The 26,313-nt window shown below is 40.0% G+C and overlaps 2 protein-coding genes across 4 annotated transcripts in view; one reads left to right on the forward strand and one right to left on the reverse strand.

The window, feature by feature from the left end:
* Positions 1-2,753, forward strand: part of PLCE1 (phospholipase C epsilon 1) — a 149,676-nt gene extending 146,923 nt beyond the window's left edge. For all 3 annotated transcript variants that reach the window (XM_057402333.1, XM_057402334.1, XM_057402335.1), the window contains 3 exons: positions 1,230-1,391; positions 1,559-1,777; positions 2,531-2,753. In XM_057402333.1, the coding sequence (XP_057258316.1) occupies positions 1,230-1,391; positions 1,559-1,777; positions 2,531-2,710 (561 nt within the window). In that variant the 3' untranslated portion in view covers positions 2,711-2,753. The remainder of the gene's footprint in view (positions 1-1,229; positions 1,392-1,558; positions 1,778-2,530) is intronic.
* A 5,587-nt stretch (positions 2,754-8,340) lies between these two features.
* Positions 8,341-26,216, reverse strand: NOC3L (NOC3 like DNA replication regulator). Its single transcript, XM_057402360.1, has 21 exons — positions 26,156-26,216; positions 24,758-24,962; positions 24,159-24,285; positions 22,639-22,796; positions 22,476-22,529; positions 21,725-21,855; positions 20,903-21,064; positions 20,041-20,134; positions 19,656-19,831; positions 19,312-19,440; positions 18,718-18,849; positions 18,264-18,344; positions 17,630-17,730; positions 17,084-17,156; positions 16,944-17,007; positions 16,786-16,857; positions 15,629-15,810; positions 15,272-15,400; positions 14,543-14,640; positions 9,918-10,002; positions 8,341-8,861 (listed from the first exon to the last, which is right to left on the reverse strand). Exons 1-21 carry the CDS (start codon positions 26,162-26,164, stop codon positions 8,730-8,732), a joined length of 2,394 nt encoding a protein of 797 aa, XP_057258343.1. The 5' UTR covers positions 26,165-26,216; the 3' UTR covers positions 8,341-8,729.
* Between the last annotated feature and the right edge of the window lie 97 nt (positions 26,217-26,313).

Below are 26,313 nucleotides of genomic sequence, written 5' to 3' on the forward strand. Positions count from 1 at the left end.
ATGCTACTGCCCTGGCTTGTGGGAAAACAAAAAAGGAGGAGAAAGACACTTAATGATCTCATTTTCAGAGGCACTTCCACTGGTCAGTTCAGCATGTACTGAAGCTTGTTTAGTCTGGACATAGCAATACATGCACACATAGGTTTATACACACACATTTACATACATAAATGACAGAGATGATCTAGGATCCTTTAAAATGAAAAGAAATATTTTAACTGATTATTTTTATACAACTTTTGATAAAACTGCAGTTTTTCAGATTACCAATATTATTATGCAAATCTTTATGTTGTTTTCCTCTAGTATTTGGAGCATAAATCACTAGGTATAAATTTGTTTGTGGAAACAGCAGCCTACTTAATTAACTGCAATATTTACTTTGCAAGTGCATGTGTCCACAAGTGTGTCACTGCCGAACCCCATTCTTTCATAAGACCTGGGTTAGAATCTGTCTTCATATATGTGAAAATTATGTTGCAGTTTTGTCCTGGGATGGTGGGACCTCAAAGCACTCCCTGTAATTTTGAGCCTTTCTGCAGATAGCATCCTCAGATCTTGGAGCTAGAAACGAAGCTGCAAATTTACCTGGAGGAACATGGAGCAGGCCCACTTGCAGGGTGTGATACACAGCCCATACTTACAGCATATGAATTCAAGCGTATGAATTTACAAGGGGTTGAAGAGAAATGCATCATCTGAGAGAAGGTGCAGGGAGGAATTCTGTCTAAAATGTGCAGTAGTCATTGAGCCTGACAAAGGACAGAGAAGCAGCCGCCTTCTTGCCCCACGTGACAATGTTCACTCAGACTTCTTGCTGTCTAAATTCTGTTGGCTTTAGTGCAGGGACAAGCAGAGAAAAGGACATGTTCCACCATCTCCCATCATACTGCTGCCATTACATTACAAAACATGATTCTGCATATGTAAGGAGACTCAAGCATAATGAAATGAAGGATTTAAGTGACTGGTTTTGCATAATGTAGTACCATGCACACCTCCATTCTTTGCTGACTATGAAAGGTACTTTAGACACTGTTTTTAGAAACACAGGTATTTGTTATCAGCAACAGTGGCTTGTCAAAACTTGTATGTAGAAGACTTGCATTTGATGAAATAAAAGCTGGGGCAACAGCAGCGTCCAATTTTCATGTGATAAAAACCTTTTGTGACCTCCAGCTCTGAGATAGCTCTCTGAAGGAAATTAATTTCTCTCCTTTTTTCTACAGAATTTAAATGAGAGAAACGTCTTCCAAGAAGCAAAGGAAGATGCAGCCATCAGCTCTGAGGATGACAGTTTCTTTGTTCAGGTACATGATGTTTCCCCAGAACAACCACGCACCGTCATCAAAGCTCCCCGCTTCAGCACAGCTCAGGACGTCATACAGCAGGTAAGCAGCAGGTTTCCATGTAGTAGGACTGAAACATATAGGGTGGAGGTTGGTTTCACACAAGGTAAGATGGGTTTGTTCTCAGCACTAGCTGACAAATTGATTTAGTAACCTGAATCTGAGGCAATGCTTTCTTTTTTGTCTTCTTTTTTAATGTTTTTAAACAGACTCTTTGCAAAGCCAAATACTCCTACAGCATTTTGAGCAATCCAAATCCAAGTGATTATGTGCTGTTGGAAGAGGTGACAAAAGAGCCAGCAAACAAAAAGTCCTCCATGTCTAAACCATCTCAGAGGATTCTCTCTGATCAAGAGTGTGTGTTTCAGGCCCAAAGCAAGTGGAAGGGGGCAGGAAAATTTATCCTTAAGCTCAAGGAACAGGTTCAGGTAAAAGATTAAATATTTTGCAGCAGGTTTTATAGATGGTGTATGATCAGCTGAATGGGAACCTGTTTTCAAGGGGAGGGAGACACGACTGGCATGAGGGTGGACAGAGAGAAGAGACTACAACAAAAAGCAGATTCCTCTTTTCAGTGCAACTTCTTTAATTCTTTTCTTTGCCAAACTGCATCAATTACATCCAGCAACCCGGTTCCCTCGCATCCTGCAAATCCTGTGACAACCTTGATCTTCAGCTACCAGCTTTCCATTTTTCAAAATCGTCTGGCTGTGCATGCCATGCTCCCCATCGCAGGAAAGCAGAACAAATGGGCAGAACTTAACTACTGGAATAAAGTCCCTTTATTCCTGCCCAGTGAAAGAGTCCTGTTGTTTTATCGTAGTCCTTGGAGAAAAACAGGAATGATGGACATGCCTGCTGGGAGAAGAAGCTGTGTTCTCCCTTCCAGCAGATGCCACCAACCCACAGCAGTTGTTGCTTTTAAGTAGCTGCCATAAGCACGGATTTTTGTATCAGTTTATAACAAATCTGCTAAACATATCTTTGACAATGCATAATTTTCAATTAATTTATTCGGAAAGTCAGAACATGCTTGGCTATGAAAGCACAGCCACACGGAATTTCAAAAGGGAGGACTGCTTAGAAGAGAAATATTTTAGGTGTTTTCATATTAATTCCATGTTTCACAGCTACGAACATCCTATTAGACCACTTCAGTGATGCAATTTATTTCTCTACAGGCAGCACGAGATGACAGAAGGAAAGGCATTTCCTTTGCCAGTGAGTTCAAGAAGTTAACCAAGTCAAGTAAGCAGTATCGGGGATTCATATCGCCACCCCTGCAGGTCTCGTCGGATGGTCCGCAGGGCAAAGATGAAAGGTCTGCGTGCAGTTTGACTTTTAGTGACATTATGGAATAACAATCACTGCTGCCTACAGGCCGATAAATTCAGGTATGAGATACTGATTCTAACCCTGAGCACTCACTTAATACGTGATTTACAGAGTTCTTTTTTCAAAGTTGGAGTTGGTTAAACCATAGTGAGGTAAAGGGACTGACAGGAAGATCCATACAAGGCTTACCCATTGGTGTGCATAGACAGTACGGTCTTCAGTTATTTATTGTGGCATTTGCTACAGTGAATCAGCATGGTGTGAAGACTGGAGTTTCACACACTTTCTCTGCCCATTTAAAAAAAAATAAAATGTTGGATCCTGGTTGATCTTACAGTATGCATTTTAATCAGCTAACTGTGCTTAAATAACAGTGGCCTGTAGTCTTTTGCCTTGGGTCAAAGTAAATAGACATATACAGCAGAACTTCTGTTATTAATTACATGCATATAATAAAATCATCAGGATTGACAATCTCTTTTTTAGCTAAAACAAGTTTATAGTGTTAATTTCTCTCTGCAGTTTTAACAGAAATGTTTAAAGATTTTTAATGATGTCCTTTCTGTATCTATTCAGTTTCTTCCATTGACTTAAATCAACAAATGAAATACAAAATATTGTCCTGTTTAGCACATTTAATTTGTCTGCTGGCATACGCTAGTCAGATATTTACACAGTGCTACTACAGCATTGAGGTATCATCTGAGAAGCTGCAGCTCACTGTAAATGAAGAATCTTTTTCATTGTTGATAATCTCATCCCATATATGGCCAATTTAAGATTACATTTTTTCCCATGTATACCTAATTATTAAAGCATTATTTGAGATTCATTTTCATACTATTGCCAAATCCTTAACAAAGTTCGAGTAATATTTTCATTTGCAAAATATTTCAAATATGAAGGGACAAATTTCATACCCTATTTCTTGGCTACTATAAAACCCCTAAATCATCAAATCAGACGAACTGAAGGAAAGCAAAGTAAATTACGGAAAGATCCCAGCCACATTCCATCTTCTGTATTTCTTTCTTTTATTTTTGAAAACTGGAATTTATATCACTGAATCCTACTGCAGGTGCCTTGGAAGGAGCCTGCTGCGGACTGACCTGGTCAGCAATTGTGCGCCCTGGCCTATAGATGCTTAATATAGGCACTGCTGCTAGATTAGCATCCAGAACCTGGGAATCCTAAGTGCAAAGGCATAGATCGGAAAGATGCCCGTCAGCTGTCGGAAGATTCTTCTCTTCCCCTATCTTCACATCTGCAGATTCGCACTAGGTGGATGACGAAGTGTTCTTGGACTGTGTGCTGTAAACAAACACGTGTCGTCACGCTCCCCTTTTAAAACTAATTTTAGCTAGTTGCCACTAGGAAACTGAAGGCAGAGAACCAGAGTGTTCTTTTACGTGTATTATATTAAAATAATGCACTTTTACCTAAGATTTCAGTTAAACACTGTGTTAAGTGATTGTAAAGAGATTTAAATATACTGTAACTTCCTTTGCATTTCTGTGTAACTTTGGTGAATATACACAAAACGCTCAAATTATTTATGGTTTATCTACTTCAACAAAATAATGTACAATAGCTAAATGCACCTAACAGGTAGCGATACTTTGACAAAGAACAACATTTTCTTCTTATAAATTCTAGTTTTTCAGGCTTGTGTTCAAAGAAAGAATATTTATTATCATGTTCCAAAGTACATGCCATTGTATAATATATTTATCATATGCTACTATTTAGAAAATGCAAAACTTTTACCCCTCTAGATTTAGAGGAAAAAAATGTTTTCGCTCTTCTGGTTGTTTCTTTTCAGCACAAGATGTTTAACACCCAAAACTGACCAAACTCAAATCAATGCATTGATAAATTTTATTAACATTTCAAAATACATTTTCCTACAGTCAGGAAATGTCTTTTTACTTGTCTGTTAAACCCAGAGAGTATAAAGAATTCTTACGTTGTAACTCTTGATATTCCTGTTTACATAGACACACTGTTGTAAAGTTTTATGTTTGCTGAATTTGTCATTCATATGTAAGTTAGTTGTGGTTGTCTATTATTTTTTTTTCTCCATGGGAGTTATTAATGTGTTTAGTTAAAACAGTCCATACCAACCTACAGGGGCACAAATGAAGCAATTGCTGAAATCAGTCAGCACACTGATTTTCCACAAGGAAGCCATCCGTAGTGAAAGATTTGCTCTGTACACGTTTTGTCTCCCTAGACCAATTCCTAAAGAAAGCATTTTGGTTACCTGGTGTGACTAAGTCAAAAACTCCATGAATACAGGGAGTGATTCATGCACTCGGTCATTCCACATCAACTTTAGCACTCCAGCGCAAAATGCTGCTGCTCCTAAACAAGAGGCTGCATCAGGCAAAGGACAGAAACAGCAGCTGTAACTAAAATGAGGTTTACTTTTGATAGCACAAGGATGAAAGGTAAAGAAGTTCCCGGTAGTAGTGCTGTGACAACCAGCCTCCCCCCAATAATTAGAAAATTAAGTAAAGCAAAGTTATTAACTGCCATATAAACAACCAGCAGAACCTGCATTCTGTCACCCGAAGCTATGCAGTCTTTCACTATGCTACAGAGAATTCCTACAAAGTAGTCATTAGCAAGGCAAAAAAGTGCCCCCTTGAGGTCGTTTCCAGCTTTCAGGAAAAATAACCGCAGGCGCACAAAAGAAGTCAAGTGTCCCCATGGCCTGTCCTCCCAGAGGCCGTGCGCTCCCCACTGCTTATCTTCAGCGCTGATGTAGCAAAAGAGCGCTTTGCAACTCAGCAATACGATCCAATCAAACACCCCACCCCTAGCTCAGCCTCTTCACTTAGGAATGATGAGTTCTAACCACACAGCCCCTGTAAGCATGAGGTACAACACTCTCACCCAACCCCCAGGGCACAGGCACCACACAAGACTGATACTGAGTAAAATGTTTGTTAGAGGTGAGCTTTACCCCAGGTTGATAGGCAGTTTGCTTTGGACTGCTTTGGAATTATTGGCTCTTATATCCATCTACTGCACAATTCAACTAATGCAACTTTTTTAAATGTTAGTTTCATTCTCTCTCATTTTAACACAGCAGCAGTGTCACATCACTAAGAGTTATTTCTTTTGATGTTTTTATGGCATTTTAGGAAAAATACTTCCTATAGGGTTTGACCATACTGCCTTAACATCACCTGTCGTATCAAAGGAGTCTGGAAGACACACTTGCTAATTCATTAGATTCAACATAGAAAGTTCTTACACCCATGTTACCATGCACTAATAGTTTTCTGTCACAGAGCTAAAAAGAAGGAAAAAAAACCTTTGGGCAATCAAGGGACAGCAGCAGCCATGTCACATTGTGTAACACAGGTCTAACAAACAGCAGCCTGAAGGTTTGTACTGTTTCTTCTCATACAATCATTCTGTAGCTGTGGGAATAGTTTATTATCTTCTTCATCAGTCAGAGCCTAAAGCTACTTTTGCTGCTGCTTATCCCAGTGAACGAGAAGAGCAAAGTATTCGTCTTCCTGTTAAAAAAAAACCAACTTCACAGGCAGGTAGACAACTGGAATTGCGTAAGGCTAACTACAATGCTCCAGAATTTTCATTAATGTACACACACTGCTTAATTTCAAGTTTGATATTGGTAAATATCCAAGTATACTTTTGTTGGCAAAATTTGATATATTTTGGGGTGAAACTGGACAGGAAAATAGCATCCTTCCCTTTATGTTAGTTCCAAGTATCCTAATAATGAAATACAGTTCTGAAGCATTAACCATTTTTGTTTATTTGGGTTTTTTTTCTTTTGTGAAAACCCAGATTCCATGTGCTGAATTACTGTTCTAATAGGAAAGTTTATTCTGCTTAGCCACAGAGTTTATGTGTGCAGGAATACCTGTCCACACATTCCTATGGCAAGACTGACAAAATAACTTTGTCCCTTTCTGCGCTTTTGGCTTGGCATGGATATCAATTAGGAAAATACATTCATTTTTACATGACAAATTATTTACAAGAAGCAACTTCCAGGATAAAGTTTGAAAGAAAGGAATGTAAATAACTGACACCTTCCAGAAACACACAGTTTCCAAGTAGTAGCAGAGCCTCACGCTGCACAGTTCACAGGTGAAAATCTCATGCTCTTTTGTGTATTGGCAAAAATAGAGTAGCATTTTACTCTATACTATTTTAAAACCACTGTTGCTTCTCTACCACTTTCTTAGCTTGTCCTTGTGTAGCATTTACTGCATGCAGTGACATGACTGTATGGGATAGAAGCTGGGCAGGCACAGGTCCTGGTCTAGTTGGTTTGGACCAACTAACTGGTCCTGCAATACTAGTTGGTTTGCAGGAACTGAGGCACATCAGGAGGTACTTCCTATCACCTGGAGCTTTTCCTGTTTCTTTCTTACTGATCCCAAGTTTAGCAGTTAGAATAGTAGCAAATACTATGTCAGTTTTAATTTTGAAACCTAAGCACATTACTTTTATTGCTACAAATAGGACTAGATGAAGTATCTCAACAGTCATCTTTAGAAAGCCATCTGCTTCTAGAAATCGTGTCAAGAATTAAAGACTTTAACATGGAAATAGATTCTAAATTCCTCAAGAATACATTCTCCTACATTCATAGTTTGTCTCTAAAAAAGAACAACTTGCTGGTAACTTTACGTGTCACTGAAAGGTTGAGTGTGCAGCTTCTGAAACCGAACTGTCCATTCTGCTTTAGGCCTCCTCCAAATACTTCAATTAACATTTGGATTTTAATCACTGGCTGTTACTATTCTACTCTGAACCTCAGTTTTCTTTTAAAGTAGGCCACTAAATGTAACAATGGTGGCGTTTCTTCCTGTGATAAATAACTTCAGTAGTGGTAGACATTTGGCAGAGTTAGTACATTAAATACAAAAATAAATAGCAGTAAATAGACTTTGCTACAATAGACAAATAGGATGTTTCAGAATGACTTAGTTGTACAGTTGTCTTCCTCTGCCTCTTCAAGCATTCTGTCGAAGTATTCTGACAATGCAATATCACCATGTGCCAGTCTTTCTATTGTTTGGAAACTATGTAAAATGAGCAATTTTAAAAGTGACTTTTCCACCTGGACTATTTTCTCTCTGCCAACTTGAAGAATTAACTTGTATTTGTATATGTTGTAAAAAAAATAAATGGTTTATGATGTTGACGCTTTGCTTTTGCCTTCCTGACTGAAAAAGTACTGGCAAGTGGTCACCTTGGAATTTTTCAGAATTTAAATCACATCCATATTTGCAGACACTTAAAGAACCACTCAGAAGTGATGGGAACGGCAACCTAACCAGACAGAAGCACAGGTATTACATTGGGAGTTTTGTAATCCACACAGTAAAATACTTATTTTCTGTTCTATTTACAGAGAGATTTCTATTCCAAAAATATTTGTGAATTTGTTTAGCTACCTGAAATTTGGTGAACTAGCCTGGATAATACTAATAACTAAAAAAGTGGAATTCAATAACCTCCTTTTCATCAGAGGTGAAAAAGACCCCACCAAATGCAAAATCATTTCAAGATAAGGTAAATGATTAGGAGACATCAGAAGGAAAACAGAAAAAACACAATACATATGCCAAATCTCAAAGTATCTTAAACATCAGAGGAATCAAAATTATGTTAAAATTGCAAAAATATTTATTAATTTAGCAACACAACCCAGTGATTTCTCAGAAATACATACATATGCCTATATTCTGTTAGAAAAATCTGAAAATATATAAACAAAAATCCTATAATGCATGGCTGCAGACAATTTTAAAATCACCTGGTTTTGTATCTTTTTTAAATTACTGATACGACTGACTGTTCATTCTGGTTCCCAAGTTTTGAGAACATGAGCTCAGTGGTTGGAACTGTGTGAAAAACTGCCGTTACGTATTTTATGTGGTTCTAAATTCACACAATAACCCACTTGAATTCCTTTAATGGTGAGTGGAAATTTCTTCCAGCCAGTCTTTCTCTGTAATTAAGAAGCCAACTGAACATGACTGACAGATATATCTACAACAAGGATGATTCCTTCAAGTGTTTAGCAAAATCCAAGAGCTTTTGAGCAACAGTCCCACTGCGGTGTTGTTGAAGCTGGTTGTTTAGCTCTTCATCTATAAATGAATCCATTTGTGAGAATGTGTCCTGAAAATTACAAAATATTAGTTCCATTACTAAACAAGGCCAGTATGTGTTTTCCATGCATAGCTTAAATTAGCAGTTATGTCCATTATAGCCACCTATGGACAGTATCTTCTTTCTGTTATCTTCCTCTTTGTTTCTGCTACCTAAAGAGCTTGTGCATTTTTTTAATCAAGCACTAAACAAATGTCTCTCCTATCTGCTGTTCTCAGCCTTGTTCTGCCAGAGCTGACAACGTAATACCCCAGCAGGCCAAACACGTCAAGTCATTCTAAAAGGACAGAGTAAGTAGAAATACATTTTCAGAAAGTCCTTCTCTACAATGGAAAAAACCCTGTGCTCTCAAGGCTTTAGCTGACACTACCAAGTTACAAATTGAAGGCACTAACAAGGTTAATAAGTTATAATATTTTCATGAGGAAGAAAGAAAATTAATGATCACTTGTTCAAGGACACACCACTCACTGGACATTTAATGGAGATTGGATCTGGAACACATTCAGTGCTGAGGCTCTAAAAAGTGTTCACCCATTTCTCCTATTTATACATTCACTCTTTGTTCCCTTCAAATTTACACTTTAAAGCTGTAACGTGACACTAATGGGGATAAGTATCCTTCCTCTCAATCAAAGGCTCTGGAAAATCAGCTGTCCTGCCAACTACCCACACTGGGGAAAGAATGCTGGTTCTTTATTACTGCTTTTTGAACAAACATTAGTTCATCATTACAAAAGAGGGACAAGAAATTTGCACTGAACCACTGCAAAGTGCATAAGATAGATGATAGATAGGTAAAGTAACAGCTACCACACTCATCTTGCTACATTAATTGAAGCTATGGGAGGTGGAACTATGCATACAGCTTTTTCTTCCTTCTTTACAGTCAGTGCTATATAATGCCAGTTAAAAAAATAAATACTTGAAACAGAAAGTGCAGAAACCAGAAAGCCAAAAGAAGTGTGCTAATGCCTGGGCACTGCATAGTGAGCCAGCAGACAGATACAAAGCTATATTGGCATACTGTGGTTAAAAAAGGGACACAGAGAGATGAGACAGTACCTTTCTTCTGGGTGTTACTGATGCAACAGGAGGATTAAAGGTCATTCCTCTCATACTGTATGCCTCAAAATGTTCTGTAGCAGGCCTGCAGCAAAAACCACAGCGAAAATAAAATGGTATTAGACACATTTTCAAATAATCTATCACCAAATCAAGAGCAGATTTTCACACACACACACCCCCCATTCACACTATCATGCTTTAAGAGAACTCCTCAGAGTAAGGAGCATCACCTGGAAAAGACTGAAAGTCAACAAGCTGGGAAAGAATACAAGTAAAAGCAAGTAAAATGTGTTTAAATACTGAGTTGGAGGATGGAAGAAAACTGTTCTATTTGCTTGCAAGAGCTCCAAGCAGTCACCGCTTGCCCTGTACAAGCAAGCAACAAAAAAAGTAAAAATAAATAAAATAACATGGATAAATATTATCTAGCTGATCCAATCTGCTCCAATCTCCAACAGTTCCTCACCAAAGGGTTTTATGAAAATCAAGCACCCATGGGAGAAGAGGGAATACTGTCATCACATGGGAAAAGAACCGGTTAAAAGATAGGAAAAGGGACAGGAGATACAATGAATTTTTATCCTATCAAGAAGAACCTATGGATTTCCACAATGTCTGTGCCAGGACACGTGCTTTTCAACACAGTCAAATATTAGCTGGAGGGTATCAAATTATTTGTGGCAGTAAGAATGAGCTGCCTGTAAAGAACTGCAGATAGTCTGTACGAGATGGTCAGTAAAAAGGCAAATGAAATTTAGTATGGAAACAAACAGAAAAGCAATCTCAGCTTCACATAAAAACAACAGGCTCTGAAGTGACCACTGCCACTTAAGGAAAAAGAATAAATAATATATAATAAATGCTTGGAGCAATGTAGAGATACCCCAGCCACGCCAGCCAATGAACCGGCTTCAGTTGGAGCTTGGCTCAGATGCCTCTATACAAATGCCTGTAGCATGGGGAACAAACAAGAGGAATTAGAGATGTGTGCACGTCTATGGGGGTATGATATAACAGGCATCACAGAAACATGGTGGGATGGCTCCTATGACTGCAGTGTTGGAATGGAAGGTTACAGGCTCCTTAGAAAAGACAGGCCTGGCAGGCAGGGAGGGGGAGTTGCCCTTTATGTTAGGGATAGGCTGGAGAGTATGGAACTGTCTGGGGACAGGTGAGCAGTTAACAGAGAGTTTGTGGGTCAGGGTTAAAGGGAATGTAGCTATGGGAGACATTACTGTGGGGATCTGTTACAGACGCCTGATCAAGGAGAACCTGCGGATGAAACACTCCATAGACACACAGGAAAAGCCTCACGCTCTCAGGCCCTTGTTCTCATGGGTGACTTCAACGACCCTGACATCTGTTGGAAGGACGGTACGGCCCGGCACAAGCAATCCAGGAGGTTCCTCGATTGTGTGGAAGACAACTTCCTTCTGCAAGTAATAGAGGAGCCGACAAGGAGAGGTGCCGTGCTTGACCTCGTGCTCACCAACAGGGAAGGGCTGGTTGGAAATGTGACTCTCCAGGGCAGCCTTGGATGCAGCGATCATGAGATGGTCGAATTTGAGATCCTCAGGACAGTGAGAAGAGCGTGCAGCAAGCTCAGTGCCCTGGACTTCAAAAGAGCAGACTTTGGCCTCTTCAGGAACCTGCTTAGGAAGGTTCCATGGGATACAGCCCTAGAGGGCAGGGGGCTCCAAAACTCTTGGTTGATATTCAAGGATCACCTGCTGCAAGCTCAGGAGTGTTGCATCCCAACTAGAAGGAAGTGCAGCAGGAGGGCCAGGAGACCTCCTTGGATGGATAAGGAGCTCCTGAGGAAAATTCAATTGAAAAAAGAGGCTTATAAAAGGTGGAAGCAAGGACAGGTGGCATGGGAAGAGTACAGGGATGTTGTCTGGAAAGCTAGGGACCAGGTTAGGAAAGCTAAGGCCCAGTTAGAATTAAACTTAGCTAGAGGCATTAAAGATAAAAGGAAGGGATTCTACAAGTACATAGCAAATAAAAAACAGACTAGGGAGAATGTAGGCCCCCTCAGGAAGCTCTCAGGAGAACTGGCTACACAGGATTTGGAGAAGGCTGAGGTTCTGAATGACTTCTTTGCCTCAGTCTTCACTGCAAAGGCTCTGACTGCACCACCCAAGTCTTGGAAGGCAGATGCAGGGACTGTGAGAATGAAGACCTTGCGCCACTGTAGGAGAGGATCTGGTTCGAGACCATCTTAAAAACCTGAACATGCACAAGTCCATGAGACCTGATGAGATCCATCTGTGGGTCATGAAGGAGCTGGTGAATGAAGTTGTGAAGCCGCTGGCCATCAGATTTGAGAAATCATGGCAGTCAGGTGAAGTTCCCGACGACTGGAAAAAGGGAAATATAACCCCCATTTTCAAGAAGGGGAAAATGGATGACCCAGGGAATTACAGACCAGTCAGTCTCACCTCTGTGCCTGGCAAAATCTTGGAGCAGATTCTCCTGGAAGGCATGCTAAGGCACACAAAAATCAACAAGGTGCTTGGTGACAGCCAGCATGGCTTCAATAAAGGGAAATCCTGCCTGACCAATCTGGTGGCCTTCTATGATGGGGCTACAGAACTGATGGACAGGGGTAGAGCAGTTGATGTCATCCACCTGGACTTGTGTAAAGTGTTCGACACTGTCCCACATGGCATCCTTGTCTCTAAATTGGAGAGACATCAACTTGATGGATGGACCACTCGGTGGATAAAGAACTGGCTGGATGGCCGCATGCAAAGAGTTGTGGTCAATGGCTCAATGTCTGGCCAGAGACCAGTAACGAGTGGTGTCCTTCAGGGGTCGGTGTTGGGACCGGTCTTGTTTAACATCCTTGTCTCTGACATGGACAGGGGGATTGAGTGTGCCCTCAGCAAGTTTGCCGATGACACCAAGCTGTGTGGGTCGGTTGATACGCTGGAGGGAAGGAATGGCATCCAGAGGGACCTTGACACGCTTGTGAGGTGGGCTGATGGCAACCTCATGAAGTTTAACCATGCCAAGTGCAAGGTCCTATACCTGGGTCAGAGCAATCCCAGGCACAGCTACAGGTTGGGCAGAGAAGAGATTCAGAGCAGCCCTGCGGAGGACTTAGGGGTGTTGGTTGATGAGAAAATGAACATGAGCAGGCAGTGTGTGCTTGCAGCCCAGAAAGCCAACCGTATCCTGGGCTGCATCAAAAGGAGCGTGACCAGCAGGTCGAAGGAGGTGATCCTGCCCCTCTACTCTGCTCTCCTGAGACCTCACCTGGAGTATTGTGTGCAGTTCTGGTGTCCTCAACATAAAAAGGACATGGAACTGTTGGAACAAGTCCAGAGAAGGGCCATGAGGATGATCAGGGGACTGGAGCACCTCCCGTATGAAGAAGGGCTGAGAAAGTTGGGGCTGTTCAGCCTGGAGAAGAGAAGGCTGCGTGGAGACCTCATAGCAGCCTTCCAGTATCTGAAGGGGGCCTATAGGGATGCTGGAGAGGGACTCTTCATTAGGAACTGTAGTGACAGGACAAGGGGTAATGGGTTAAAACTTAAACAGGGGAAGTTTAGGTTGGATACAGAAGGAAATTCTTTCCTGTTAGGGTGGTGAGGCACTGGAATGGGCTGCCCAGGGAGGTTGTGAATGCTCCATCCCTGGCAGTGTTCAAGACCAGGTTGGATGAGGCCTTGGGTGATATGATTTAGCATAAGATGTCCCTGCCCACAGCAGGGGGGTTGGAACTGGATGATCTTAAGGTCCTTTCCAACCCTAATTATTCTATGATTCTAATCTTCTTGTTATCTTGTTATACTTTCCTGGGATTTGTGATCTTAATGCTATATGGAGCTGAAAAGAAACGAGAACAGAATAGAAAATAGTTACATCAGTGCATATAAATCCACAGATCACCCACATCTCAAATATTGCATCTGAGTCTCTGATTTCCTCATCTTGAAATACTTGAATTGGTAAAAGTTCAGGAAAAAAAGGCAACAAAGATGATGAAAAGTACAAACAGCTCCTGTCTGGATCGCATCTCTTTGGCCAGAAGAGAAGGTAGATGGAGGGCGGCATGGTTTAGTGCGAGGTGTCCCTGCCCATGGGCAGTGGGTTGGAACTAGATGATCTTAAGGTCCTTTCCAACCCTAACTATTCTATGATTCTGTGACAGAGGTCTATGAAGTTATGTGAGGCACAGGAAGAGTGTATTAGAGCAGACTGTTCATTTCACCTCCCAGAGCAAGAACCAGGATGGCTGTTCTTTTGTTTTAACATACGCAGACTTTACGCTGCAACTTGGTTTCCAGTTTACACTGGACAGCCACAGTTCAGTGATCCTGATCCATATGCGCACCAGGGCTGCTACTGAGGAAATGCAGCCATTTTGCTCCCATGGGAAGAAAGAACATTGCACTTCCAGATTTTACCCTGGTCACAGCCTGGAAACAAGGCTTAAAGGAAAAAAAAAAAGGCAGCCAACATTCTGTAGCGGTAGAAGAACAAAGGAAGTGAATTTGAAAAACAAAATCTTTTCATTTTATGGATAATTATTTTTTGGCATTCCTTTAATAAAGTATGAGCAACAGCTTCTTTTCAGGCACTATTTTTAAAAACAGAACTCTCCGATAACTCACCTTTGGCTCAAATCAAGTGAAAGAGCTGCTGAGCCTTCAGTTGGAGCTCCAGCAATAAGGTGAGCTGCAAATTTCTGCACTGTTGGATGATAGTGTCTCTGAAAGGAACAAGAAACTGAGAGATAAGGGATAATGTATTTATCTATGGATACTAGCATTTATTTCCATTTTGGCAAGATGGCAGATTCTGCTTTTGTTTTAGACAGAAAAACTGAGCACTACAAAATCAGTAAGTTTCTGGGGTCAAGTAATTGAGAACACCCAGTCATACATTTATTCACTTAGTATGCCATGCTGTGAATGTAACTCTCCACAGTTAATCTAGTTCCTAGTCCCAGAAGGCAGGAGAAAGGGCAGCAGAAGCCCTCCCCATGCCCCAGACTCTGCACCCTGGCTGGAATGAGAGATCAAGGTGCCAGCTGCTCCCCAGAGAAGGGCTGGAATGCAAAAGAACTTAACGAATTGAAACAGTCTCCAAAGGAGTCTTATTAGGCAATCTGCACTAAGATCCAGTGTGGCGCTATGTGTAGTGTAACATCCCCTTTTGAGCTCAGTCTGACCTTGTTATCACCATGCTGTTCTTTGTTTTTGTACGGAATAGGCTCGTGTGGGCCAGAACTGATTGGTAAGCCTGTAGACCCATGTCTGCTATTTGGGTAAACCACATAAACATTTAGCACCTATTTACTGCTGACCTTTACTTCCCAAATCACTCAGCTACTCACTGACCTGCAATAAATGCAGCTCCCACAGAGCTGTGTTCTGAGCATTGCAATGTTCTGGCTCATCTAGTTCTGGAAGATAAACTCCACTGCCTTGAGATTCATTGTCCAGTAAGAGGTCCATCCTTGGGAAAGTCTACAACAGAAAAACAAAAGGACTAAGTTGCTTACATTACATCCAATTCTAAGACGGTTAAGTCAAGTTCAGGGCTCACTCAATGTCATTCTGTATCAGGAATATTTAAGGATCCTCAGCTTTCATCATTTGTGCTTAAAAGCTTCAAAATATTCTGCATAAGATCAGTGTCAAAAAATCCAACACCCTTTAACTGGTAAGGTAAAAGTTCCAACAAGTAAAACTTACTTGCATTAATACCCTGTTTGTTGCCAAGATCCCAACGCTGGAATTTGGAAGTACATGAAGAGCAAGTGTGGAGAGTCGCTTTAGGAAAGCAAGAGCTCGCTGCTGGGAAACTTGCTTTCTCCGCTTGGCAAACATGACATCCAGGCACTGGAGCACAATCCCTATGTCATCATTGGTACCACCTAAAAAAAGGATTTCATACAAAGTAACCATTTTGAGGACTGTGTAGCTAAATACTCTGTCATTGACTGTACACTGAAACCTGAAAAACAGCATGAAAGCTAAGGGGTTGAAACACATCACTAATGTGATACAGACATAAGCATCCATCCTTTTTTGGCAAAAATAGTCCAGCTTTGAAGAGAACAAGTATATCACTGTTTCTGTGCTCCTTTCTAAGAAAATACTTGTTCCATCAAAAATGTCTAAACTTTAGAAGCAGTTAGTGTTTTAATCCTAAGTGCATTCATGAGATCATCTTCTATAAATTGTTAAATGGTACAAAAGTTTACTCTTTTACCCATCCAGACTTGTAGAATGCTTTTTATCAATCTTTCCTCTCAGTGAATACACATTTATGAAGTTAATGAAAATAATGTTAATCTCAAACTGTGTAAGTATCTTTTTTCATTAACTATTTGGCTTCTCAGAATTATTAGAAGATTTAGATTTGAAAATTCAAACATCAGAATTATAAACATCAGAAATATAAACGAGATATTTTAGAAAACTGATGTGAAATTGAAATTATTCTTTAAAATACGTTAAGAAAAAATAGAGATTGTTTTCTGTTAGGGAAAGAGTTTGAGAAAAAAAGAGAATTTTTTTAATTGCTGTTGAAAGAAACAATTATAAGGGAGTCAAACAACTTAAAACTGCAGACAGGATAAATGCTTATCTAAGACCACATATGTGGCATTCCCTAATGAAATAATTAGAACCTGTTACATACATTGCAATAACACTTATAGTATTTGTACTGCAGTGGTGCATAGTGCAATTTGAGAAAGAAATAGATTAAAGCAGAGAGTAACATTTTCAGAAGGTAGGTATCTTAAAACAACTGTAGTTTATTAACGTTGCATTAAGGCTATGATATCAAACAAACAGAATAAACATTATCTAGGTACACACTGAAAATAAGAATCTGAAGTTACCTGCATGTAGGCTGAACAGTGTCTTGTAAAGATGTGTGTAGAATTTCATTGGATCGATGTTAAGAACATCACCTATTAACATAATCCCAAGTAAATACATTTACTCCATTAATTATCAGACATTATTAAATAAAAGTTTGTTTCCCAAGATCTCTTACCTTGACCAGAGAGTATATGAAAAGCACTGAGAATGCAATGAAGACTCTCACGATAGCTTAAACTCTAGGAATACAAAACTGAGTAAGTACCCTAAGAACATAATTTCAAGAAATCTGGAATAAAAGCAAGCTCAACTTACCCCAGATGCAATAAGCGAATGAAGGACAATCAACAGGTCATCAAAAAATTCCACATTTATCAGATGAGCAAACCTTGAATAAAAGAAAATTTTACTTTTAAGCTATAGACATTATCTGCAAACTCAGTTCAAAGTATTCTGGATTGCCAAAATCCACAGCTTAAAAGCAAAGCTAAATTAAATGCTTAACACCTATTATCTTAACATAGATGGATGATTCAGTGCCCAAGTGCTAATCACAGCTTCCCTACAGCATTAGAGACATGCTTGTATTCTTCAGGAAGTAATCAGACAAAATAATAGAATCATGTCACATCCTGTTGGGTTTGCATCACATCGATTCTATCATGGTGAATTCAACATCATTAACATTGAAATGTGCTTAGAAGTAAAGTGAAAACTTCAGCAGAGAAACAGAAGAATTTCAACACATTTGTCAGGGACCATCTTTTGTCACTGCTTATAAATCCCTTTCAAAATCAAAAATCTCTTTGGTGCCTCATGTCTTTTCTAATGCACACAAAAGAAGGTGGGCTCGGTTCTTACTTTGCAAGACCTTCCAGCACAGCTGGCAAAAGTGGAGACTTCTGAGCTTTCTTCAAGATTCTAAAGTAAGTTACAAACACAATATTCAGGGTCTCTGTATGCTGGAGAAAGAAAACAAAATCAAATAAATATTTGATAAGCATGTAAACCAGATATTTCTACTTCACTTAAACTCAACTGAAAATGCTTCGCTGTCTGAGCCTGCACTCAGGCCTTCCAAACCAGTCCTGGCACTGCCATATCTGCTCTTGTCATGCTGAAAAGCTGAAGTCCTGCTCTCCTGCCCCCTACTTTCTCCCCTCACACTGTCTTAGTTAAACAGCCTCTCTTCCCCCTTGTCCATGCTAGTCACACTCCTTTGCCTAAAGGACACTCTGAGAGACTGACAACAGCCATTTCATAGTGTCACATGGAACATGGCACCTGGAGGACATACATCAATGGATTCAATTGCTTTTTTTCTTTTTTGCAGAGCATGGAAAGAAATAGGAATAGGTAAACTGAGAGAGGCAAAATGTTTGTAAGCTGTCACCACTACCTAGAGGTGTGGAATGCTGGCTGGGATGGAGGGGAGACACTTGGTTACTTGGCTGCTACTTTGCGAAAACAGGAAAATAATTTCTAAACTATTTACCAGCTTGAGTTTTTTTTCTTTACTTTCTGATGCTTCTGCTTCCAAGAGTTCTCGTTCCAGCTTCTCTTCTGCTTTCTTCCACTGAAAACATACAATTGATTTTAAGACAACAGATTACACATGTCCAACCAGCCTGAATATCCAGGTTCCAAAGATACCCAGAGAAAAAATCTTTCATGCTTGGTGAGTTCCTTAAGTCACACTGTGATGCTACAGGGTAACCAGCTAAGATGTATTCCTTCCTATCTGAAGCAACTAATCAAAGGTATTATCAACACCAGAAAGAGAAAAAATTAGGAAGATAATTAAATTCCTTTTACAACCTCATAAATGTTCAATGCAAAGACTAATCACTGATGCTGACAGATAACACTGGCAACAGAAGCGCAATTATTGCTGAACAAATTGCTACGTAAAGTCAATGCCACAGAGCATGAGAAAGGACAGGTCATACCTTTCTTTGCATTCTTGAAAGATTTTTCCTTTTCTCTTTGTAAGTCATGAACTTTTTCTTTGGTGCAATGTCTTCAGAATCTTTTTGTAATTCTACTTCCTTAATTCTTAAGTGAAGAAATACTTTTAGCACCTATTGTAAAATAAAATAAATACAATGAAAGGTGATCCACAACAGAGGAATGGAGGGTAAGAAACCCTTAGTTCCATTCCAGCTAGTGGGCTCTGCTAGTCAAAGGTTCTTCTGTTTACTTCCATCCTGTTCCTTTATACCTATATATCTCATCTCTGCATCCAGTCCGTTCCCCAGCACTGTCCATTTCTACCCATTCCTCCACTTGCCTCTTTCACTTCAGGTCTCCCTGCCTGACTTAACCCATATCTCTATAGGGATCTGATCTCCCAGTCTCCTTCCCCTACCCCATATATCTTTTACTAATCCTCTGTCTCAGCCCACTCCTAACTCCTGGCTGTGCTGTGATCAAGTGAGGAAATCCTGCTTGTCTGTAGCCAGCAGCTGCACTAACTTTAACTTTCAGATTTTTTTAAACCATTGACAGAAGAAAATTCTGTAGTATAACAGAAAGACTCTTACCTCAGGTCTGACATCATAATTTCTACCTTTCACAAGGCCAGAAATTACTTTAACTACACCAAGTGAAGCATAGCCCAACTTGTCTTGTTTAAAGAGCTTCTTAACTGCCTCACAGCACAGTTCAGAAATCTGAAAAGTGAATTCAAAGAAATTCTTCTGTAAATCCAAGTCCATGACAACAGCTCACTGCTAATGGTGATGGTATTTACTAACTAGAAAGTGGATACAGCCTTTAAAATAGCAAAAGATATGCCCACAAGATCTGGATATTGTGGATAAAGCTCAGAAATAGATTATTTTTCATCCAAGACAAGAACTGTTCCCCTAATCAGAAAATCACTTACCATTTTTGATGCATCATTCATGAGCGGAACAACCAGAACAATAATGTTATTATGGAAGTTAAAGTGGGGTAGGGCCACAAGCAGCTCACACAGACACTTCACTGCTATTTCTGCCAGACCTTTATATGCTTTTAATGAGATGACATTACTTTTCTTCAACTTCCTTTGTTTCCAATCTGCACAAAATATTTTTAGTGATTACTGTTGAGAATGGAGGGGAGAATCTAAGTATTTACATTTTTAGTTATTGCAGGCATTCTCCTGCATAGTTCATGAAAGTAATACTTCAAAGACAAGGCAGCATTCAATCAGAGGAGGTAAACTGTGATGCCATGAACAACTTTATATTTACTACCAAAAAAAGAATGGGAAGTGCTGACTGTACCTTTAATTGTTTGTTCCAGATTTTCTAAGTAAAATTTATACTGGCTTACAAGGCCTTCTTCAAATTCTCTCAGTTTCTGAGTTTCTTTTTTAACCTGTAAACATAATACAAATTAGATTTTATTCAGAGATCTAAATCCTGAAATTTTCCAGTGGCAAAAAACAAAACATTTTAAAACAATTCTCAGATATCTAAGTAGTAATTTTTTTTTTGGACAACATTCCTAGAAATATATTAAAAGTACATTATTTCTACACATTTCTATACACATTCTTGTGCTCAGAGGGCCTTTTCCAACTAGGCCTATTTCATTTATGAAGACTGAAGTACAATTTTCAACTAGATGTTATTTTAAAGCCTCTAAACTGCACTACCTACATTCAAGAAACCTTCTGATGAACTGGTTAAAAACAAGCTCCAGAAAACAAGTTACTCTGCATTTCTGCAGCAAATTACTGAGCATACTTCAAAGAAATCTGTGCCACTTGGGTAACAATGATGCCGAATTTGCTTTCTTTATAGTTCCCTTCAGTGTGATGCAAACCACCATCTTATTCCAAGGTGCACGGTTTGGTATACTACCTTCATCACAGGTTTGGTATACTACTTTCATATACCATTTTTTCCCTCTATTATCACTAGCACGTTACCTACTTACTGAAGGAAGTACATAAGAATAGAAGGTTCAGAAAAAAAACCTCTGCTCCTAGAAGTGTCACATTTTCCAAATTTCCACAAGTAATTATTTGTCACCCTTCGCTCAAGACTTAAATTCATATTAACCAAATCAGTATTGGTATTTGGCATAACTAAAAAAATCTGAACTACTTATAATACTCTAGGAAGAAATCTGGTATTTCACCTTGGTAGCCTTTTCTGCTTCAGTCAGAGGCCGGATTTTGTAAGAAGGTGCAATATCTTTGAATACCTCCATCAAAGAAACCATGACCAGCTTCCGAACAATCACAGCCACATTAGGATCCTGCTCCATCAACATGGCACGCAGCTCCTTCAACTTCTTAATCTGATTAACACAGGAGGCAAAGCCAGCTGAAGATCACTCACAAACCAATGTACAAACACAATGTACATTTAGCAAAAGCGTGCCACAAGAAATGTGTTTCAAGTTTTGAATACTTGGAAGAGACAGCTAGTAACTCAGCAGTCACTCAAGACTCAGCACTACATAATGAGGCAATAAATGCTAGGAATACCAATGAAATTTTTATCTTAGTAATGTTCAAACTATACTTGCATAGAATTATAGAAAATAATTAGCATATCCTGAAGCACTGAGAACTACCAGATACCACCCTGAAATCAGAGTTTAAATAAGGGTCAAGCCTAAGGATCAAGGTAGTTTGGCTGGGAAATACCAAAGACAGCATTATTCATAACACTACAAGTATTCAGAGGGACAAATTACTCCTGAGCAGAGCACACACAAAATCACTTGGATTCTTACCCAATTCAAATCCTTTATACCAGTCAGAGTTGGTATAAATATTCAAATCCTTTATACCATAGTAGAAGTTTCACTGCCCCCCCCCAAGAAGTGATACAATACTGACCTTTTTCCTTATTCTACAAATGTATTTTTCTGCTTTTATTATTATTTGGTCACTTCAGGCCTTTATTGACTTATTGCACACACAGAGATGAATGTCAAGCAGATGCTACCTACACTGTTATCTGGATCAGACAGAATGGCAGATGCTAAGGCAGCTATGTGCATCTTCCTTTCCTGCAGCTTTTGTCTCCTTTGAGCAGCCATTTCTTCAGGAGTGAGAACAGGCAGGGGTTCTTCATTAAAGTCTAGCACAAGATGCGAGAGATGAAAAAGAGGGTTACTAGAGAAGCAGCTTAACAAACATCATATTGCAAACTACAGTTTCAGATACCAGATTTCAGATGGGGACTGCGATAACCTCACACAAAGGTTAATACATGCAGTTCCACAGTAAAGGTGGAGATTAATTTTTGGTCCACTCCAAAATCTTATGCTTACAAAAAAGAAATGGACCAAATGTTTTTTAATCTGCAAATGGTATTCCCTAAGTATAGCAGGAACATATAATATATGACCCCAACTATGCCAAGAAACTACAGTGCTCTGCAATTTGAAGCAAATTATTCAGCATTCACTTCTTTTTTAAAAAAACACAATTGTTTTATTTGTGTTTTCCGAGTATTATTTTGCTGTACATCCTACCTCAACTTTAGATTATATTTAGAAACTAATGAAAAGAAAACAAGCTCTTAAACACTGTTGTGCTTTGGGGGCAACATGGTAATGAACACGTTCAAAAACACTCTTAACAAAATACATTTAAATTACAAACTTCCTTAGGGAACAGCAAAATACTCTTTAGATATGTCAGTGATTTGGAAAAACAAACAAAAAAAACCAAAAAGCAAACATGATATTTTATTACCCTCTGCATCTTCCATTTCTGCATCCTCTTCTTCATCCTGTGCATCACTGAGAACTGTAAAAACAGAGTGTCTAGTGACAAGCATGTAATTAACACCGGAATTTTAAAAGACTAAATTATTTACACCTGGGCTAGTATACCAATTCCAGAATCTGTGTCTTACCTGGCTTTTCCACAGTTTGGGGAATAATGCCACCCTTATCTTTGATTGGAAGCAGATGGATGAGTTCTTTTTCTGGCTCAGTTTGCATACGTCTTGGCACCTTTTCATATTTTTCAATCACACTTTCATGCTTTCGTTTTTTGATGTGAACAGGTTCACTGAAAAATATAAGGCAAACTAAATGAATTAGCTAGCTAATTAGACAAGAACCATGCATGACAGAACACTAGCTGGATTAAGTGTCCACACTTAATGGCTGATCTTATAAAATGGAATGTTTGAGTGTGTTCACCACCGACAGCACCAGTCAGCATTCAATCAAACTGTGTTAATGTGTATCTGCATAGCATGTTTGAATTCAGGACAATATAATGTTTCCTATCTCCTTTTTACAGGAAACTAAATATGAAATGAAGAAAGACAAAATGAGATTTAGTTAATTCGGCAGGTCAGCCACCTTTGTGAATTTTGAAATACTGGCAAATGAGTGCAAACACACACATGTAAGTGCTTGCACTGATTTTTGAATTCACAAAAAAAAATTAAATGGTGCAACTGTCTGTAGTGCAGGCATGCTGTGATGTGTGTTGTCTGTTTATCTTATTAAAAAACTAAAAGCCAGGGATGAATAATCACATCAATTTCTTTTGAAACTAGACTAAATTATTAATTAGTAACTATAATCAGCATTAACAAACTAATTTGTATTTGAATTAGAAAAAAAAAAAGTAGAAGAAATGTGCTCTCTTCAACAGTCAAAAATGCTTTTGCTCATTTCAAAATTTAGCCTGAAACAACCACTTCAGAACTGAAGAAAACTGAAGTTTACAAAGAAAATTAAAACCAGCCTCCTGTAGCGAGGCATACTGAGTCTTTTCACATTTATCAAAAAAGGCAAGGTAGGATTTTCAAACAATCATGTAACCAGACTACTCTGTACAAGCATATTTGTAAAGACTTACAATTCTACAACTAGAAGCACTACCCTTTTATGTACTTCATTGTGAACTCTACCTAATACCTTGCTCCAGAAAACTGGTAAGGAATTTTTTGTATGAATGCCTTGGTGTTGCATGTGTTTTTTTTTTTCAAAAATTTGGTTTTTGTTTTGTTTTGTTTTTTTTTTTTTTACAGCAATCTCTGATGCAATATAGAAAGTATACGGCCCCAAAGCCCAGGGAATGTCCACATACTTGAGGGAGGGAAGGGGGGGATATGTACATGGATCAAAGCATTTCCTTCAGTTTGAGAAACGCTACTCATCTCAAAGCCAGAGACCTCATGGGAAGGAACACTGTCTAGAAACAGTATCCTGAAGGTCAGGCAAAGCAGGTGAATGCACTGATACACATCAATACATTAATAGCATATGTACTGACAGATTAAGGAAACACTGAACTGGAACTACAAAGAAAAACAGACTGAAAGTGACCTCCTGATATATGTATTATATTACATATTAATTAGATATTAACCACACAAAGCTAAGTACAAAAACTAGACATCACAACAACACTCACTTAGAAGAAAGATCTCTGGTTAAAAAGGATGCTTTTAGAGCCAAATCCTCCATTAATTTTAAGTCATCTTCATCCATCATGTCCAGTGGAAGAGCATCTTCTTCCTCCTCTTCTTCCCGCTTTTCAACTATTTTACAAGATGATGTAACCAGATTAAGATCCTTTATGTATATTCAGACTTGAAAGCCTAACCCTGCCTACACTTGTGAGACCATTTTACACCTTACTTCAACCTGGAGCTCATCAACGTTCACGCATGTATTCTGTGTTACCCCAGAAAACTGTCCCTTTATTATGACATCCAATAATTACTCCAATAATTCTGAATTATTTCCAACAATTGTGAAATCCAATAATTGTGACAGCAAACACATTTCTACTGTCAGATCTTGTTGCCTGAATGGCAACAATATTTTCGTAACTATCTCCTTCTTCCCTTTAAACAAAACCAGCAATTATTTGTACGCAGAAACTGAAACTCTGTTGTTTCAAAGCTGATGAAACAACATGATGCTGTTGAAGTTGGGTAAGGTTTGTAAAGGTATTTAATAACTCTTATAAACCTTTTCACTTATAAAAATAACTGAGCAAACACTTACCTTGACTTTTCCTGCATTCTTCCAATGGAAAAGGTTTTTTAGAGATAGCATCTCTGACAGCCTCCCTTAGCTTCTTTTGTTCTTTTCGGTACTTCTTAGCAGCACTCTGCTGCTTGTACTGTTTATTCTTTAATTTGTTGTCAAGTTTGATTTTACTAGTTCTCAGTAACTTGCGAAAGCTGGGAACTCGTTTTTTGTTTTTTCTCTAGGAAACAAACAGAAAACTACAAGTAACTGAAATGTTCATGGCCTTTGTGAAATTTATTTCACTGTTTCAGATCTCAGGAAGTTCACGTTTCTATCAGGGCTGAACACTATGTTTCTTCCAAACAGGACCAGTCAGTTCCCAATTTACCTAACCATGTTACATTTTTGAGAAGAGGTACTGCAAAATCATGTTCGACAACTTTTTTATTAACCCCTATGTCCACCACTTTTAGACACATGAACACTCAAAACAGATTGTCAGGGCACTGTTCTTCGCTCTGTGCTCCCCCTGTCTCCTCTCTTCAGGATGCTGATCTTCCCCAACACGCTATAAAGTACGAAGTACAAAACCACAGCCTAAGAGAAATGTCCTCTTCCCATGCTGAGCCTTGGCTCTCTCCTGCTCCTAAGTCTCCTTGACCAGTAGCTGCATGGAGAAGATGAGGCTGCCCTATCGCAAGGCTCAGAACAATCAATACGGGTACCCTGTGCCAAAACTGCAAAACACACCTAAGGGTGTTCAGGATGTAAAAGGACGCAGCACAGCTCTGCAGGGGGCATGGAAGAGAAGAACTGGTAGGGGGAGATACGTCCCCTTAGTAAGAGGACAAGTGGCTGGACCAGTGTGGGGCTCCTCGAATGTGGAATTTTTATCACTTCACCCTTACCTTCCCTTTTTAGTTTTGACTACTGGAAAAGGGCTGAAGAGACAGAAGCAGCTCTAACACTTGTCCCATGCCATACACACAACACTGAGCTACAATAGCTACAGCCAGCAATGCCCCTGCTCAGAAGCCACGTCGAGGCGGGGGGCGCTGCTTTCCTCTCGCGGCGCCACCTCACAGCCCGAGAGCATGCGGGCCGGGCATGGGGCTGCGGGGGGGGGCTGCTGCCCGCTCTAGGTAGGTAGCTCGCATTTACCGTCCTCCCGCCCGCACCCGGAGTTTTGAGGCTTCCTACAGCTCCAGAGCCGCAGAAGCACCGGACAAGCTGCCTGGTCCGGGTGGAGGCGGAGCCAGCACAGGGAAACAACCCTCTCTCTAGGAGCCCGTGGCAGAGGCCCAGAGGCCGCCCTCCGCACGGGCTGAGGCGCCAGGCCCCGCCATGTGGACCCCGACAGGCGCGGCCCGTGGCAGCGGGAGGCCCGAGCACCGCTCCCTCCACCCGCCGCCTCCCACCACAGCGTCCTACCGGTTTCATGGCGCCGCCTCCGAACGCGTGCACCGCTGGCGACCGGCAGCGGAAACGGCGGGGCGGGTCGGAGCTCAGCCCAGCCCGCCCGCGGCCACAGCGGCCCCTGGCGGCGGCGGCGGCCATGCCCGGCTCCGTGGGCAGCAGCCATTGCTGAG

This window comes from Pezoporus wallicus, unplaced genomic scaffold, assembly GCF_028554395.1.
Source record: "Pezoporus wallicus isolate ANWC-B61680 ecotype Strahan unplaced genomic scaffold, APGP_CSIRO_Pwel_v1 contig_6787, whole genome shotgun sequence".
NCBI lineage: Eukaryota > Metazoa > Chordata > Aves > Psittaciformes > Psittacidae > Pezoporus > Pezoporus wallicus.

Bases quoted from the DNA above. Each gene is read 5' to 3' on its own strand.
- NOC3L (XM_057402360.1), bottom strand. The intron at 24,286-24,757 runs GTAAGTGTTTGC...CTTGTAAAATAG, and splicing joins AGAATGCAGGAAAAGTCAAG to TTGAAAAGCGGGAAGAAGAG. The intron at 16,858-16,943 runs GTAAGAGATCTT...TTATGTTAATAG, and splicing joins TCATATACTCTCTGGTCAAG to GTGATGTTCTTAACATCGAT.